The sequence below is a fragment of the Dipodomys spectabilis genome, unplaced genomic scaffold (assembly GCF_019054845.1).
Source record: "Dipodomys spectabilis isolate Male_0828 unplaced genomic scaffold, ASM1905484v1 ptg000066l, whole genome shotgun sequence".
Classification (NCBI taxonomy): domain Eukaryota; kingdom Metazoa; phylum Chordata; class Mammalia; order Rodentia; family Heteromyidae; genus Dipodomys; species Dipodomys spectabilis.
This window is the reverse complement of record NW_024870743.1, coordinates 12410305-12429083: the sequence shown is the minus strand read 5'-3', so window position 1 is coordinate 12429083 and position 18779 is coordinate 12410305. Positions and strand designations below refer to the sequence as shown.

At 46.8% G+C, this 18779-nt stretch overlaps 1 protein-coding gene across 1 annotated transcript; it reads right to left on the bottom strand.

Annotated features, from left to right (window-relative positions):
• Window positions 1–14309: 14309 nt before the first annotated feature.
• On the bottom strand, window positions 14310–16792 carry Rhob (ras homolog family member B). The gene has a single exon (XM_042680782.1). The coding sequence runs from the start codon at window positions 16413–16415 to the stop codon at window positions 15825–15827; it is 591 nt and encodes a 196-aa protein (XP_042536716.1). The 5' UTR covers window positions 16416–16792; the 3' UTR covers window positions 14310–15824.
• Window positions 16793–18779: the final 1987 nt, after the last annotated feature.

Below are 18779 nucleotides of genomic sequence, written 5' to 3'. Positions count from 1 at the left end.
TAGCTACTCCGGAGAATAAAATCTGAGGACCACTGTTTGAAGCCACCCCAGGCAGAAAAGTCTGTAAGACTCTTACCTCCAAATAACCACCAAAAAAGCCACAAGTAGAACTGTGGTTCAAGTGGCGGGCACTAGCCTTGAGCATAAGAGCTCAGGAACAGTGTTCCAGCCCAGAGTTCGAGCCCTAAAGGGAACACACATGCATGCACACATACAACCTAGATATATAACTTTTGATCCAGTGAAAGATAATAATAGAAGATTCTTTGTTTAAAAAAATGATTAAGAATTTCAAGATGGCAGGAGCATTTAGTTTAAATAAGTACAGAGCTTCTAACCACATGCCTAGGAAGCTGGCCCTATGGAGTTTGAAGGCAAGTTAATCATGAATATCATTTGTAATTTGCTTTAAAAGAGAAGGAAGAGGAGGTGGAGGAGGAGAAGGAAGAGGAAGAGATGAGGAGGAGGAAGAGGAAGAGGGAGAAAGAGAGAGGGAGGAAGGAAAGAAGGAAGGATGGATGGAAGAAAACCACAAAAAGGAAAGTACTTCCCTTCCCCAACCACTTGCATCAAGCCAGGTACTCTTCAAGGCTCACAGGATTTAACACTGAAGGAAGGCCAGGCCCAGGTGACATTTATATTCAAGCCATTTGACTGGAGTGTCTTTCTTCTGTCCTTCTCCCCAAACCTTTCAGAAATAGCTCATGGGCGAGGAGACTTGGAGTTGGCTCCTCCATGAATCTATCCCCAGGGAGTTATAGAATTTATTACTAAATTGTTCTTGTGATTTTTTTCACATATGGTACAACAAAGCCTTAAGCTCTTTGTCTTATATAAAAGGTCCTCTTTAGTTCACCATGCAACAAATGTTTCCTTAACACTTGTACCAGGTCCAGGTCTAGATCCTAGAGAGAGAAATGACTGTAAACACATTAACTGTACCACAGGAGGTCCCATTGTCGATGGGAGACACATAATTGATGAATGACTTCTAAAGAGGACTGGGGAGGAAGGAATAATGTATTTTGAGCAGAAAAACGAGACAGAGGAGGTCAGAAAAAGCAGATGACAAACAGATGTCTGCTTTGAGGTCTTGGTAAGAACGAAATTTGGGATTGTCTCTCCAGGGAGTGTGTCCTGGAGAGTTCCAGGCTCTTCCCCTTCTCCCTTCTCTAGCTCCTGGAGCACCTGCAAGTCTTATCTTGAGGGTCTTGCCTGTCTGATACTTAAACCTCTGCATAGCATCTTAGATCTGCTGTGGCATGAAGATGTTCAATGACAGGAAGCTCATGACCTTTGACTTAGGGCCTTTTGGAATATTATGACTGCAACAATATTCTCTCCACTTTCAAGTGGAAATCTGCTTCTTGAGCTTCCCTTGTGGATTTTTTTTTTTTTTGGTCAGTCGTGGGGCTTGAACTCTGGGCTTGGGCGCTGTCCCTGCACTCTTCAGCTCAAGGCAAGCACTCTATGCTTGAGCCACAGTGCCACTTCCGTTTTTTGTTTTTTTTTCTAGCGGTTTATTGGAGATAAGAGTTTCACAGACTTCACTGCCCCGGCTGGCTTTGAACCTCAGTCCTCAGATCTCAGCCTCCTGAGTAGCTAGGGTTACAGGCGTGAGCCACCGGCGCCCGGCTTCCCTTGTGGATTTTATCTTTGAGGCCCACACAGCCTTGCCTGGTCAACTTATCCATTCAGGCCCCACCAGCACGCTGGACACAGTCTGTACCTTCTGAGGCTCACAATCCAGTGAATGGCTTCTGAAATATAATGGATAATCACTACATTAAGGTGTTGAAGAACACAAAGCCTAGAACTCGTGCTTTTGTTTGGATGTGACTTAAAGATCTCCAGAGAGATCATGTATTGAAATTTAATCCCCATTGTGAAGTATCAAGAAGGTGAAAAAATTTAATTCAGCTATGGTGCTTAGAGGTGGAGCCTTTAGGAAGTAATTAGGATTAGATAAGGTCACCTGGATGAAACCTTATGATTAAATTAATGATGGCTTTGTAAGAAGAGAAAGAGAACCCAGAAGGTGTGTGCATGCACACGCGCGCGCGCACACACACACACACACACACTCTCTCTCTCGGGCTCTTGCTGTGTGATACCCTGCACCACCTTGGGACTTTGCAAGAAAGTCATGGTCAAATGCAGACTGTTGATCGTAACTCCCAAAACAAGAGCAAAAATAAATCCCTTTTCTTTATAATTGACCCAGCCTGTATTGCTGTGTTATCAACAATAGAAAATGAACTAAGACAACTGTATGCCAACTTGAGAAAGCAAGGGCAGCTCCCAATAGGAAGTCAGCTTTGTCCCTAGGCCCCAAAGGCGGAGAAGCAGCCACTACCAATGAGAACTGGGAGACTTTTGCTCTCTCCGTGTTTATTCCCAAAGGGAAAAAAAAATACTGCAAGATTCCTCCCATCTTTCTCCTGTTCCTTCTCCTTCTCCTTCCCCTCTTCTTCTTCTTCCACCTCCTCCTTCTTCTTCCTCTTTGTGCCAATACTAAGTGTGAACTCAAAGCCTCAAGCTCTTTCTCAGCTTTTTTTTTTTCTCACAGCTGACATTCTACCACTTGGGCCATGCCTCCAATCCCAGCTTTTTACTAATTAAATGGAGGTAAAAGTCTTTCACATTTGTTTTCCCAGGCTGGCTTTAGACCTTGATCCTCAGATCTCAGCCTCCTGAGTAGCTAATATGATAGGCATGAGCCACCAGTGCCTAGCTTATAAGATTCTTTTTAAGGTAGCCATGCCCATTTTTTTTTACTGATATTACCATGTTGAAGGAGGCTTTACCAGAAAGAGTGCTCAGCTGAGCAGAGATTGGCAGTGAGCTCTGTCTGCACTGCTCACCCAAGTCTCAGACATAGTAAGTAGATTCACCAAGCAGCCTGGGGTAATCTCTCCATTCCTGCAAGCCTTGCTATAGGAAACTGGGAAACTCAGTTAAGAGAAACACAAAAGAGAGACAGGGTTGATTTAAGATCTTCACTTCAGGAATCAGGTAAGGGAGGGTTATCTTCATGTCTTCCTCTTCCACCAGAATACCAGAAGCTAAGGAGAGCAAGCCAAGATGGGTTTTATCTCTTGAAACGTCGAAGACTGTATAGGGAGAGAGTACATAGGTGCCTTTTGACTGCATGCTCTGAGCCTTCCTGCTGTTCTAGCCCTGAACCTGCCTACTCACGAAATCTAGCTGCCCCTCAAACACTTGGGAAGGTCATGGTACTGATGACTGGCAGCAGGAGCTCTCCTGATTATCAGGGCCTTGAAGTGCAGATGGCAGTTGAATGGAATTCTTTGTATAGATATTCAGACTGTTTTTCCCTCGGAAGGAGCCACAACTATATATATTTGTTTAATTAGAGTCTGAGCTCATTCTTGGTGGTCCCAACCTGACTTCTAGTTCTGTCATGGCTGCACCAACTCCAAAAGAAGTTTGGATCTACCTGATCCCAACCCTGTCTCCTTAAACTCAAGTGGCATTTTAACTCTTGGCCTAGTAGAGGAGGAGGGGCTTGGCAAGTCGGAGTGTGATTGGAAGAGGATGAGTCAAAGGCTAGCTCAGAGATCCATCTCAGATGCCTCTGTCCAGCCCAGGCTCTGAAACCAGACTTGGTCTTCCAAACACAATGACTGACCGATCAACCTCACCCCCCACCACTGACCACCAGAGCACAATCTCCCAGGCCTGGAGATCATCAGGCTACAGATCCCAAGATTTGGCCCAGATTCCTGAGTCCTTGGAATTTGACACAGCTGAATTGATTCAGGAGTTTACCCCCAAAGTCACTTGGGGGGGGGGGGGGGAATGCCTGCTAAAATGAAACAGGAACAGCAAAGTCGCCATTCTGTGACTACCCCTGCCCCAAGATACTGCCCTGATCCTGTCAAAGGTCAAACATTACCAAGAACTCAAGGTCAAGATCACTTTTTAGAAACAGCTGAATCTGTGTGGATAGTGAACATGAAGGATTGACTTTGAGTAAAGTTTTTCCCCTATACACTCTGCTTTAGCCCTTGGTGAGAATAAAAACAAAGAAAAGAAAAATTGAAGCCAGCTCTGAACAAAAGGCCTCGCCTCCAGTCTAGCCATGCAGTAGTCTAATTAAGCTCTGCTAATACATCCTTGCCAGGAGAACCAGTTTGTCCAGACTTAAAGTGATTACCAGCTTACTTGCGGTAGGTTTGGTGAGCTGCCGAAATTAAGCCGTGGGCTCTGATTCTCACAGACACTGTGAAATCAGATGACCGAGTCTCCTCACTTCTTTCTCCAGTTTTGTGGTGGAGTTTGATGATTTTGCTGGGCTGCCTAGGCCTCTCTGCAGAGACTTGCTTGGATTATAAATGCAGCCACTAAATCTGAGCCTCATAAGTCTGGGTCTTGTACACACAGGACCACTGGGCAGACATTTTAAACATGTACTTCTTGACCACTTAGTAGTGGTCAGGATTTTTTCCCCAGTGTTTATTTCACCTGGATAAGAACACACTCTCCATCCATCTTTGGACATGTCAGGCAGGCATGTTCTCCAACATCAGGTGCCCCTGGCCGGCCTGGTCCTCATTATTGGGATGGTCCAGATTGCTGAGAATTGCAGAACACCATGCTTCTAGGAAGAAAGCTCGCTGGTCCCCTTACTCTCTCTACCCCTCACTTCCTCTGAGGCCTCAGTAATAAGCACTGCCCCTCAGAGTAACCTGCCAAACTCATCCTAGACAATTCCTAAAGTCTCTGGTATATCCAAGGCCCTCTGAACTCAAGGCACAATTTGGTGAGTGTTAGCGGTTACTAAACACTTATTGTGTGCCAGCACCTGAACCAGATGCCATGATATCCTGCAGCTTATGGTTTAAAAAGTCCTCTCTAAATAAGAGAATTCTCATTTTTATACAGCCACGTATTCAACAAAATTCCTTCTGCTTTTACTTTGAGCTTAAGGTGCTCAGGTGAGTCCACTCAAGGGGAAGGGAATCAAGTTTTATTAAGGACTTAGAATGAGCTAGGCACCATGCCAAGTACTTGTCTTGATTGTGTTTAATTTTTGGAATTCTTTTATAAGAACCTAAAGCCAGGAGCTGGTGGCTCACGCCTGTAATCCTAGCTACTTAGGAGACTGAGATCTGAGGATCTCAGTTCAAAGCCAGCCCAGGCAGGAAAGTCTGTGAGACTCTGATCTCCAATAACCACCAGAAAAACAGAAGTGGCACTGTGGTTCAAGTAGTAGAGCGCTCGCCTTGAGCTGAAGAGCTGAAGGACAGTGCCCCAGGCCCAGAGTTCAAGTCCCACAACCACCACCAACAACAACAAAAAGAACCTAAGATAGTAGAGGCTTAACATAATTAACCAACAGTATACAGATAGTGATGGAGAGCAGGCCTTTTGCCTGTGACCTTTGACCTTCCTGTTTCCTATGGAAGATGGAGCAGTGCAGTGGGTGGACGTGATGTCAGAGGATGGTAGATACCCCCCTTTCTGCCCCCACTTGTTTGCTTTTTTCCTCAAGGCCCCCAGGAAACTGAATGAACTTAGAGCTGAGGATGAGAAAGTTACACAGATCCTATGGGGAATGCTGTAACAGTGCCCGTTGCCACTGCCCCCAGGGGATTCTCTTCATCCCTTCATGGGTATCTGGGCATTCTGAATTGTCTCGGTTTACTGGTGAACAGTCTCACCAGTAGGTCACTATGTCATGGAAAGGGGTCAATCATCTCAGCTTATGGGAGGTGGGGACACTCTTGGATTTCTGAGTCCAGTTTGCACTTTTCCCTTTAGAGTTGTTTATACATTTATTGCATTTTGTTGTTCCTTATTCTTGTAGATTTGGCAGGCAACAAGCTACATAAGGTACAATGTACTACTATTAGCCAAAAAAATTAAGCCTTTGAAGATATCTGCCTGGCACAGCTAACTCCACCTCAAAAAACTCCAGCCCGGCTAATGTATATTGGTACTATCTTGTGTATTTAGTCTGGATCTCCATTTAGCCCACAGTTCTAGACATCCTTGGAGGAAATTTGGAGCTACAAGATTGTGCAATCAAAAGGAAGAGGAATGGATCTTCCCATTTACAGATTCTGCTTGGTTAGTGACCATATATCTGAGTTTCCCATATTCGGTCATGATGGAAGAGTGTATAATTTTATAAGTGATTTTTTTAGCACTCATATAAATTATACTTTTTATACTCTCAGAGTATAAAACTTTTCTACCGTTAAATGGCAAAGGCATCCTTGCATTCCTTTTAGGTACCTCTCGAAAGCTTTAATTGTTTATCCAAGGTCAAACAAGCTCTGGAATAAAATGGCATCACTCATAAAGGGATGAGAACCTTGACTTCTTTCTTCCCTTTTCAGGGTTGAAGACAAAAGAAAAATAATTCCAAATGACAGGCAGAGAACAGAGATAATACAGAGTTATAAAAGCCCAGGGCCTGCTTCCACAGCCCCGGGAGCTATACTTATAGATAATGATTTCTCAAAGAAAACTAATAGTAATCATAAGCTGGTCTTGCCAAGGTTCAACTGAGAATCCTAATCTTCATCCAGCTTCCTTTGACACTCTAAATCAGCCCACATTGACAGCCGCTGAGCACATCTAGCCACCCAGGTGGTCCTGTTGGGGGTGGCCTTCCTCCCTGGAAATAGCATTGCATTGCTACTATTTGTTCATACAGGGTCACCAAAACTGTTTCCCCAGCAACCTTGTTGAGTTGAGTGCACTGAGCACTGTTGCTAGGGGTGAGATACAGAAAAAACCTTTCTCTTTTGGTACTGGCCTTGGGAGAGAACTTCCTTGGTCTTGAGATTTAGCTTAGTGGTATAGCATGTGCTTAGTAGGTGCAAAGTCATAGGTTTGGTCTCTAGTACCATATGATGAAAACAATAGGAACTTAATAGGAGGAAAATATTCTTAACTGAAAGAGTCCTCCACATAGCCCTTCCATCCTTTATTTGTGTGTATGCTAGTCCTGGGGCTTGGAGTCAAGGCCTGGGAGCCATCCCTAAACTTCTTTTGCTCAAGGCTAGTGCTCAACCACTTGAGCCACAGTTCAGCTTTTGTCTTTTTTTTTTTTTTGTAGTTTATTGGAGGTAACAGTCTCATGGACTTTGCTGCCTGGGCTGGCTTTGAACTGTCATCCTCAGATCTCAGCCTCCTGAGTAGCTAGGATTACAGGCATGAGTCACCAGTGCCTGGCAAGCTCATCTACTGTTTAACTCATCTTTCTCTCATTGTCTATGAGACAATGGCATTTCTTTGCCATTTCTTCTTAGAAGTAGGCATTTCCTAAATTTCTGTCCTTTTGTAATTAATGCATTTGTCCAACTAGTATTCACGGAAATTCTAGTAGATGTCAAGGCCTGTACTGAGCATAGACACACTACAGTAAATGAGCGGACATGACTTCCACTCTGGCCATGGAACTTGAACTCTAGCTTCCAGTCTGGCTCTTCTCACTCCTTACTCTACTGGACCATCACATTGCTTGCTAAGACTTCCATTGCTACCTGTGCCTTGAAGTCTCCCTCTCTCCTCAGCTGCCCTGGAAATCTATCCAACTGGGCCAATGTCACAAGGGCATCCTGACTGGTGGTTAGCAACAAGCAAAACAATCTCCATGTGAGAGGAAAGTTGAGAAACACAATCATGACTCTGACTTGAGAGTGGATTCAGAAGTAGAGCTGTGGCTCAAAGTAGTAGAGCACTAGCCTTGAGCAAAAGAACTCAAAGACAGCTCCCAGGCCTTGAGTTCAAGCCCCACAACCGGCAAAAAAGAGAGTGGCTGCCTGCTTAGGATGTTCACTCTGTTCTCAGGTAAAATTAACATGGCAGAAGCTCCAAGAAAAATACTGCTCTCCTTTCCCACCTGCCTAGCCATGAAGAATGTTCTGCCCTTACATCTAAACATCAATGCTAACACCAGGCTGGAGTGCTCAGAAAATTTTTATTGAAGGTTCCAAGAGAACTATTAGGCACCAGGTATAACCTGCAGTTAGCTGCTGGATATGATTTCTTCCAGAGTCCACTGGCCTAGATGACCTGCATGGGAACTCTCATCTTGATCTGGTAAGCACTTAGATCAGAATCTGTCTCCCCTCCATACCTCAACACCCAGCAATACCTTCCACATATCTAGAATGTATTCTCAGAGAGGTGAAGGCACCTCCTTTCCCTGCTACCTAATGTCCACTTTTTTTTTTTTTTCGGTTGTGGGGCCTGAACTAGGGGCCTGGGCGCTGTCCCTCAGCTCTTCAGTTCAAGGCTAGCGCTCTACCACTTGAGCCACAGTGCCACTTCTGGCTTTTTTTCTGCTTATATGGTGCTGAGGAATCGAACCCAGGGCCCCATGCATGCAAAGCAAGCACTCTACTGCTGAGCCACCTTCCCAGCCCCCTAAGGGCTACTTTCTAAGACCATAATTCCTCTCCCAAGAAGGTTGGTCTTCTAATCCCTTCTCTCTTTGGGAAGATTGCCCTTTTTCATATAGACTGTGATCTTTCACATAGGCACAATAGTCTAAACTCTGTGCAGCAAATAAGATGGTGGTAGAAGAGGTTAAAAAAAAAAAAAAGCAGTGATCACTTTCAGAAATAGAGCACTTCATATTACAAAACCAAACTCACCTTTTTTTCAGTACTGAGCATTGACTCCAGCACCTTCTGGCTGCTAAGAAAGAACTCTATTTCTCCAACTCTTGGTTTTTGGCTTGTTTGTTTTTGTATCAGTACTGGGGTTTGAACTCAGGTGTGTCCCTGAGCTTTTTTGCTCAAAGCTAGCACTCCAGCACTTGAGCCACATCTTCACTTCCAGCTTTTTGGTGGTTAATTGGATTCTCACAGACTTTTCTTCCCAGAGCTGGCTTTGAACCTTGATCCTCAGATCCAGCTTCTTGATATCTAGGATTACAGGCATGAGCCACTGGGACTAGATTCGGCCCTGGGTTTTTTGAAATAAGATGTCACTATGTAGCTCAGTCAACATGCCATGTCTCCTATGATATCTTCCCTGATGAACCAGGCAAATGGAAAACTCTCTTCCCTGAGTTCCTATCCATCCCTGCCTAGTGCCTCCATCAGTCCAGATGCCATTGAACTTAGTATATAATTCAAACTGGCCTCTAATGCATGATCTTCCTGCCTCCATCCCCCAAATGCTGGGATGTAGGGATGCATGACCAAACCCACATTTTCTTATTCTTCTTTTAATAGTATTGACATCTTCAAAGACACCCAGGCCAGAATCCTGACCACAATGATGCTTTCTACCTGTTACATCCTCTCCATGTCCATGACTTAGTCCATACTCTGTCATCTCTACCCAACCAGGGTAACATCTCCCTCACTGATCTTCCTGCTTCTGGTCCCCACCACCACTCCAATTCATCCTTCACATGGCAGTCAAGCTGCTCTTTCTCAAATAATTATCCCACAGGATTGTCCTGATGCCAGACTGCCTGAGTTCAATTCTTAAGGATTTGGGTGAGTGCAAACATATTGCTAACCTTTGCTTGGATCGATTTCCTCATCAGCAAAATGAGGAGAGTGCACATGCCTCTAAGTTGTTAGACAGATTGTGGTTGACTGCTCTTAATAAAGGTTTCTAATGAGCCCACGTTCTTGTATGCATGCCCATGCATAATTCCCTCTCAGTTAGTGTGGGCTGGACCTAGTCACTTGCTTCTAATAAACAGAAGACAGCAACATGATGGACTATCACGCCCACTGTTAGGCTGTAGAAGACTGTAATTTCTATATCACCACCATACAGCCATAGCCCCTGTCTCTGATGTGTTGTTTTGAGCTACACTCTGGAGAGACCATATGGCAAGAAATCCCAGGACAGCCTTAGACACAGAGACATTGAATTCTGCCAGGAGCCACATCGTTGGGTTTGGAAGCAGATACTTCCCCAGGTAAGCCTTCAGATAAATCCAACCTAGCCAATACTTGATTTTAGCATTAAAAGAAACTCTAGGCCAGAAGACTTAGCTAAACTGTGCTTGAATTCCTGATTTACAGAAAATGTGAGGTAGTCCATACCATTATAAGCTACTGAGTTCTGGCATAATGTGTTGTGCAGCAATATATAACCAACATAAGGCTTAAATAAAATAACAAGACAAATGGCTGAGAGCCATGCTATGCACATGTTCCATCAACGTTGGCCACTATTATCACTTGTTTTGGATATACTACTAGACTTAAATCTCTTTGAGGGGAGAGATGATGCCTGTGCATTGACTGTACCCCAAGCTCCAAGCAGAGCACTAGAAGTTTCTTTCTTTCTAGTCCATTCTTTCTTCTTGAGAGAATAAATAGGAAGAACTGACTCGAGCCTTTAGGCCTCTATCTCCTAGGCCAGAAAATGGGCTGCTGAGAGCTAGAGGGTCAGTCAGTTTCAGGCTCTCCCTCCAGCCAGAAAACAGACCTAGCAGTTTGGTAAGGATTTAACAACCTCTGACACAAGGTCTCTTTGTGGTCTCACAGCCTCTTTGAGCCCAAGTATAGGTCTCCCAGGAGCACCGTGATCACAGAGGTAGCCTTTGTGTCCCACAGTCCCAACAGGCCCAGAGAAAACAATGAAACCATCATCACCCACCTTCTCTCCTGGCCTGCCAGGGTAGATGCACACTGGGCTGTGGATGGGAGAGGAGAGAAGCTGTGTTTTCCTTGGCTGGGTAAATATTCTTTTTCATGATTGAGGAATAGAGCTGGTATCTGGGAGCTCATACCTATAATCCTAGCTACTCAGGAGACTGAAATCTGAAGCCAGCCCAGGCAGGAAAGTCCATGAAACTCTTTATCTCCAATTAACCATCAAAAAGCTGGAAGTGGAGCTGTGTCTCAAATGAGAGAGCACTAGTTTTGAACCAAAAAGCTCAGAGTTTAAGCCTCAGGACCAGCACAAAAAGAAAAGAAGAAAGAAAGAAAGAGAGAAGGAAGGAAGAGAGAGAAAGGATGGAAGGAAGGAAGGAAGAAGGAAGGAAGGAAGGAAGAAGGAAGGAAGGAAGGAAGAAGGAAGGAAGGAAGGAAGAAGGAAGGAAGGAAGGAAGGAAGGAAGGAAGGAAGGAAGGAAGGAAGGAAGGAAGGAAGGAAAGACCAAAAGGGATAAAGCACAGAAAGCTCACTCAAAAGAGCTTTATTCCCCAGAGGCCAAGCCCTACAATAATAAAAAGTGGACACACACCATCAATGTGTTAACGGCTTAATTATCAATCACTCCCTCTCCTCGATATTACTTCCATCTACACATCCCGCATTCCTGCTTTACAACTCAGCTCAAATGCCTCCCTGATACTTGCCCTAACGTCCCTGCATGCTAGGTTCAGGCTTGATGAGCATATTCCTGCCAGGGACTGGACCCACCAAGCTCCTAGAGAGCAAAGACTGTGTCTTGTTGTTTCTGTATCCCCATCTCTTCTGAGCTGACAAAGTAAAGGCTGATACTGAATGAACTCCAGAGTGCTGTTGCATGCTGAATCTGAGAAAGGAGGAAAAACCTCTAAAAGAGCATTTCTTGTGGTTTGAATATGAAATGTTCCCCGCAGGTTCATGCATTGAGCAGTTCATTTCTAGCTAGTTTTGCTGTTTTATAGAGTAGGGCCTAGCTGCAGGAAGAAAGTCACTGAGGAGGTGACTTTGAAGGCTATGCCTGGCTCTCTGCTTCCTGTCTGCCATAAGGTGAGCAGCCTCTGCCACACACTTCCATGGCTATGATGTTCTGTCTGAGCACATGAAGCCAAGCAACCATGGAAGAGCTCTCTGAAACTGTGAGCCAAAATAACTACCTTCTCCCTTTAAGTTGTTTTCCTCAGATATTTTTATTGTAATTACACAAAACTCACATAGGATTCAACCCCTTTTTGCACAAGAACAGGGAGAGGGGAAGATTTGGGTTTTAGCCTAGAAAGAAAGCTCAGTAAGGAAATGTTATAAGAGACAGCATCAGAAATCAGAAGAATCCAATTTAGTTCACTATGGAAATCACCTCCTTCCTCTACACATTGACAGGAAGGCTCCCTTATTTTAAGCCAGTCATTCTCAAAGTATACTCCCCAACCCAGCAGCATCAACATTGCTTAGGACCTTGTTAGAATTTGTAATCCCCAACCTCCAACTCAGGCATACTGAATCAGAAACTTTGGGGCTCTCAGCCCCTCTCTATATGATTCTGATCACACTTAAGTTGTGTATGTGTGTGTGCAGGCATGCACATGCATGTATGCTGGTCCTGGGGCTTGAACTCAAGTTCTGAGGTCTGTCCCTAGGCTTCTGCTCAAGGCTAGCACTCTGCCAGTTGAGCCACAGCCCCGCTTCTGCACACTTAAGTCTTAAAAACCAACTTTAATTCTACTTAAAAAAAAAAAAAAAAGGAAAGAAATACAACCTGGACATTAAAAGAGAACCTAAGACTATGCCCCTTCTGTAAGATGTCCAGGATCAATAAACTCTCCACTATTTTCCAAGAAACAGTTCTACCGGCAATTAAATGAACTCAACACATTCGTTTTAAATGTGCAAAATGAATTTTCATATCCTAACAGTAACACCAGATGTTTTAGCTCTTTTTTTCCTAATTCATTTTCCAGCCTACAGCAATTCATTTTTATATTTTTCTCTTGGATCCTAATGTAGCAAGAAGAGTGGGTTTCAGAAAGAAAAATTATTAAATGTCATGCTTAAATTTTTTTTTTAATAAAAAAAAAGCTTAACTCAGGCTGTCATGCATCCTCTGGGTATACATCAATCCCAAAAAAAGGAAAAAGCCAGCAATAGATAGTAGGCAGTTTTGAGCTGACTGAAAACCCACAGAAGCACCTCTCAGCTGGTTGGGTCTCCAAGTGGATGGCTAGTGACAGAGCTGAGTTCTAGGCATTCCGCCCAAGCCTGAGTTTCTCCCCTACACACGCGCGCGCACACACACACACACACACACACACACACACACACACACACACACACACACACACACACACACAATCCCACACTGCCTGGTACAGAGAGATTTGCTAGCTCTGAAACCTGCAAGTAAACATTCTATTTTCAATGGGGTTTTGTCTTTAAAATAAATATGAAAGCAGGCTGTGGGGTGGAGGTGAGTGAAGCCAAGGGCAAGGAGGGAGCAGCAGCCAGACTGGATAGGCTTTGCTTTCTCTCCTGGTGGAGCCCAAACAATCCCCCTCTGTTGGCCAATGTGCCCAGCCCTGCTCAGCTCCAGTCTTGTTACTGCATGTTTAAGTGGGTAAGAGGTCACTTCTGACCAGGTTTTCTACACTCACAAAAGCTCTTCAGAGTCTGAAGGAAGACAAGGAAATAGAAGCTGAGGCTTTGAAGCAAACAACTTCAAAAGAGACCTCTCCTCTCTGCCTGGGCCTTGTGGCTGGGGGAAGAGGGAGGTGGTGAGGGTGACAACTAAGTGCTAGAAATCCAGAATATGCTGATTAGAGACACAAAACCACACTTCTTAGGTAACTGGGAGAGGTTGGCAGGCCCTTCTGTGAAAGCTTCTGGGAGCTCCTGCCTGAAGCAGGATTTTATTATGGTCTCCAGGTACCAATCAACCTGAGTACCTCTGAGAAGGCAGGGTCTGAAATTAGAGCTTGCATGACTAGATTCCAAAATGGGGCTGCGCCAACTTTAAGTAACATCATTCAAATGTCTTGTGTCTACAAGGTGGCCTTTAGAATAAAGCATTAAGGATTCCTTCTACAGATGCAAGTTTAACAATTAGATGGTTACTTGAAGTCTCCCTCCCCTCACCACCACTACTCAGACACTCTAGCCCTCCCTACACCCCCCCCCAAGATATTAATAACCTACAATCTTACCCAGCATTGTCTAATCCCAAAATTTGAAGGAAATCCATACAAGTGATTACAAAATAATAAACTGTTACTCTAAATTTAAGATGTACAAATGACAAGCAAAGTCCTAGAATAGACTTAAGACACAGTTCAAGGCATGGGGAAGACTATCAAAATCTTTGAACTCACCTATTTGGACTAATCGACACAATTATGTCAAAGATGGGTTTTGTGTGTGTATGTTTGTTTTGCTGAGAGTTTAAGGAACCCACTTATCTTCCTCTGGGAATGTGAAAGGAACAATCTGGTCATCCTGGGTCCCCCAAGCCTCACTCTCTAAAGGGATGTCAACCCTCATTTCTTATATTCACTACAGGAGAAATGGAGCTACGTACTGTTAGGGGGAAAAAAAAATCTTACTGAGTAGAAGTTTTCCCTTGTTCTAAATTCACAAAGGGTGTTTTATACACTATTAAACCACAGGAGCCATTTATAAATGTCATCATCATAGTTTTTAATATTTTACATAAAAAACTGTATACACAGCTTATAGAACTTTTATGTAAACATCATAAGCTCACCACTTTGTCATTTGTCAGTTTATTTAAAAAATAAAAAACAAGACAACAATTTTAGTAGAAGTACCACTGGGAAGGGAAGGGGAAAAGGAAATGGGGGAGGGGGTCTGTTCTCTGTACAGAAATGCACAGAAAAATTCACATCGCTGTAGACATTGCCTTGTGAAAAAGAAAAGTTTTAAATAGGCCCCAATATGTGTTACCTTCCTTTATCAAAATACTGTGCATACTCTGCACAGATAAAAATCACAAAACAGTGTTACCACTTTTTTCAAGAAAACAAAGCAAAAATTAGTAGGGTTTTTCTTCCCCCTCTCCTAATTTTAAAAGTCATCATCATCAAAAAAAAAAAAGGTCCGATGAGGTTACAGCATACAAGTGTGGTCTGAATGCTACTGTCTTATGCAAATGACAAGTGCATTAAGTCTCAAACAATGAAACAATTGTGCAAAGAATTCTTTCAACAACAACAACAAAAAAGTTTTAGCCTTAAATAAATCAAAGAACATCAGTTTCTTAGACTGAACAATTTTTCACTTTGTAGGACAGGCACAAAGTTCGCTTATGGCAAAAACAACCCCACAGCACACCCTCCCTCCTCCCGCCGCTGGCTGGTGGAGGGGTTCGCTGGGGGCTGGCCCTCAGGAGGCGCAGTGTCGAGAGGCTGCTTCCTCTCAGCCCCCAGTCAGTTGCAAATATCACCAGTGGTCAGAAAGATGGTCAAGTCCAATTCATGCTTGGGATGGGCACCAATCCAGCCTGCGTTGGAGCCGCTGGAAGGCCCTAGTCGCTTGGCTCACCACACCATTAAATAACACCATCTTACCTCCGAAAATAAAATTATATCTATATTTATGTAACACCCCTCCCCACCCCCGTCCTCCCCAGCCCTCCCCTCCCGCAGTTCCCAGGGTCTATGTTACAGACAAGGAACAGATCGCACTGGCTGGTAATGGGGTGGACATCTGATGGGGCGCGGCCGCGCTCTGGAGCCCAACGTGCCCCCTGGGAACCAGAGGCCGGGGTGGGGGTGAAGATGGGGCGGGGGAGTCCAACCTACACGCAGTCACACATTCTGAGGCCTGGCTCTTCAGACAAGGATGCTCAGGGACCCTCTTGGCACTGGGGGGGGGGGGCTGAGGGGGGTTGGGGTGGAGGGCCGCCCAGGCCTGTGCGGCTCCGCTCCGTCGCATACAGACAGACGCTGGACAGGCGCTGGACAGGGGACGCCCGATGCCCAGGCCAGTTCTTGGCGTGACAAACCAGAGCCGCCAGCAGATGCCAGGCAGTCCGTGGAGGGTCCATGAGAGGAAAGGGGCCCGTGGATCTCCTCTCCCCCCCTCCTCGGCCGGCTCGTGGCGGGCGGGGGGGGGGGGGCGGGCCGGGGAGGGGGAGCCGCGCTGGCAGGGGCGGAGGGGCAGGCGAGACCCTCATAGCACCTTGCAACAGTTGATGCAGCCGTTCTGGGAGCCGTAGCGCTTCTGCAGCGCGGCGCGCGTGGCCGTCTCGAACACCTCGCGCACGCCCTCCTTGGTCTTGGCGGAGCACTCGAGGTAGTCGTAGGCTTGGATGCGCACGGCCATGGCGCGGCCGTCGTCCGTGCGCACCGGCTCCTGCTTCATGCGGGCCAGCTCGGTGCGGACGTGCTCGTCGCTGCGCAGGTCTTTCTTGTTGGCCACGAGGATGATGGGCACGTTGGGGCAGAAGTGCTTCACCTCCGGCACCCACTTCTCGGGGATGTTCTCCAGCGAGTCCGGGCTGTCCACCGAGAAGCACATGAGGATGACATCGGTGTCCGGGTAGGAGAGCGGTCGCAGGCGATCGTAGTCCTCCTGGCCAGCCGTGTCCCACAGCGCCAGCTCCACCTGCTTGCCATCCACCTCGATGTCGGCCACGTAGTTCTCGAAGACCGTGGGCACGTACACTTCGGGGAACTCGTCCTTACTGAACACGATCAGCAGGCACGTCTTGCCACACGCGCCATCGCCCACCACCACCAGCTTCTTGCGGATGGCCGCCATGAGCGGGCCGGGCCCGGGCAGCAGGAGGGGGCCCGCAAACGCCTCGCCGCCGTCCCGATCGCCGCTCACCGCTCACCAGGGGCTGAGCCGCCGGGGACGGGGGCCGCTAGCTGCACCCGGGCTCCGCGGCGACGCGTCCTCTCGGTGCGCTCCGGCTGCCGCGGCGGGGGCGGCGGGGGCGCGGGGGCATAGGGGGCGCCCAGCGTCTCGCCGCGCTGCTCCCGGGGCGGTGGCTGCTCCTCGGATCCCGGCCCTGGGGTCGGAGGCTTTGTGCGCAACGGCGCGGGCGCGGACACGGCCTCTCCTCCCTTCCTCCCTCCTCCCTCCCGGGTCTCTCAGAGACCTCGCCTACGGGACTGCTGACGTCTACGGTCCAACTGCGGTGGCAGATGCGGGCTGCGGCCCTAGCGCCTGCTATTTAAAGAGTCCGGCCACTTTCTTAATATAGCCGTCCAATGGGAAGCGAGCCGGCTGAGCTCATCGCTGCGGATCTTGGCTCTGATTGGCCGTCTGTACAACCAAAGACGGGGCGGAGCAGGCTTGATTGACGGCCCAGGCCGCGGGGCTGGGAGAGGCGGCTACTGGGGAGTCTGCGCAGCCGGGGGGTCCCCGCCGGGCTCTTTCTCCTCCCGGGTCCCGGCCTCTGCTACCGTTTCTGCCGAGTGTGGGGCTCCGCAGCTGGTTGTTCGGGCTCCTCCCGGCCGAGGCTAGCAGTGCCCAAGCAGGACGCACTTGGTGTGGTGTTGGCCAGTCCCTCCTTTTCAGAATTGCGCGGTTTCCTAGCGAACTCCCGAGGAGCCGGGGTGGGGGAGGGGGAGGGGGGGGCCAAGCCTGTGGGGGAGGGGCGGCTCCTGGAACACGGTTTTGTTTTTAAGTCAATAGCCATACAAATACACACTTGCGTCTCCAAGCAAAAAGGTTTGCCTTTTATTTATTTATTTTTCTTTTAGGAGACCACCTGTGATCCAGACCCCCCAACCCTACTATACTTGCCCTGGGATATACAGCCTAGGAAGACTGCAAATTGTGCGGTCCTGAGTGGAGCCTCCTAACCAACCTGTCTTTACTTCTCTAGGTGAAGTTGAGGGGTAGGAACACTACAGGGTGCTGCCTGAGGACCGTGGAAACCGTGGGCAGAGGCCAGTCAGCTGGGAGGAAGTTATCTGCTCAAGAGAGGCGGCTTGCACCCTGCTTCACAGGATTAGTTCTGATCCTGATCAAGCCAGAGAAGTGTCTGAAATAACGAGTATGAGAAGTTCCAGTCACCCCAACCCCAAATGAACAGATGAAATGGCTTAAAGCCGGGACAGTGAGCAGAGCTGGAGGGGCCTTGCACTTGAGCACACAGTAAGTTATTGTGTGGTGGGGGTTCGCTCTCAGAATACACACTTAATTCATCCACACACGCTACCCTTGATCCTGTCCTACAGGAGATGTTCCCAACTCCCCATGTAGAGGGACCCAGGTCAGTCCTTTGCAACCATCTGAAGAAGTGGTGAGGAGTGGGTAGGAACATCTGGAAGGGCAGAAAAGTGGACAGACACCCTCTAAGAGTAGAGAATAGCTTAGTAGTTGCACTTGAAAGACACAGTTGAAACTCATTGGGACTCATTGTGGAGGGCAGAGAACAAGCTAAGCCTGGGACTACATCCAAGATGGTGGAAACGGTATGCATCCGCTTTCCACAGGGAAGACTCACGAGTTACCTTGAGGTTATACCTCGTTTCTCTGTCTCACTCTGAAACTATCCGTTGTCAGAGAACCAGGATTTTGTCTCATCCCAGCATCTTGACGACCTGCCACCATGTCTGGCCCTTTGCAAGATATCTGTAAGTTGCAAGTATGGAGGTAGGTGCCTGTAGTGTCAGCTACTGAGGAGGCTGAAGCAGGAGGATTGCAGGAGCCCAGGAATTGGAATCTTCTTTGGAACAGTAAATGACTGTGGAGAGTTAACTCAAGTACTCAAAACCTCAGTTAGAACTTACTAGAGGATTCCTACTTCCACTGTGCATTCTGCTTTAGGAATCATCTAACGGAGTCCCATAGGTGATTTTTACAACTAATTCGTGTATAGAGATCTAGGTCTCTATGTGGCTTTACAGACACAATCAGGTCAAAGAAGACCTTAGCATCTCAACCCTAGGAGGCTATCCTACAGGGGACATCTTTCTCAAAGCCCAGGAAGTGCTAGTCTTCCTTTACATTGGACTAGCTGCTCTAAGGCCCAACTTTTTCTTTCATTTTATTTTTGTTTTGTAAGCCCAAGGAACTAGACTGGCAACTAAATAATCTTGTCAGTCATTGGCTTAGGGCTTCAATCTGGAATTTCTTTTGCCTTGCCTGTTAGAAAAATCTTATCTACAC

Excerpts from the sequence above, each read along its gene's own strand:
- Rhob (XM_042680782.1), bottom strand. The coding sequence starts at position 16,415 with ATGGCGGCCATCCGCAAGAAGCTGGTGGTGGTGGGCGATGGCGCGTGT.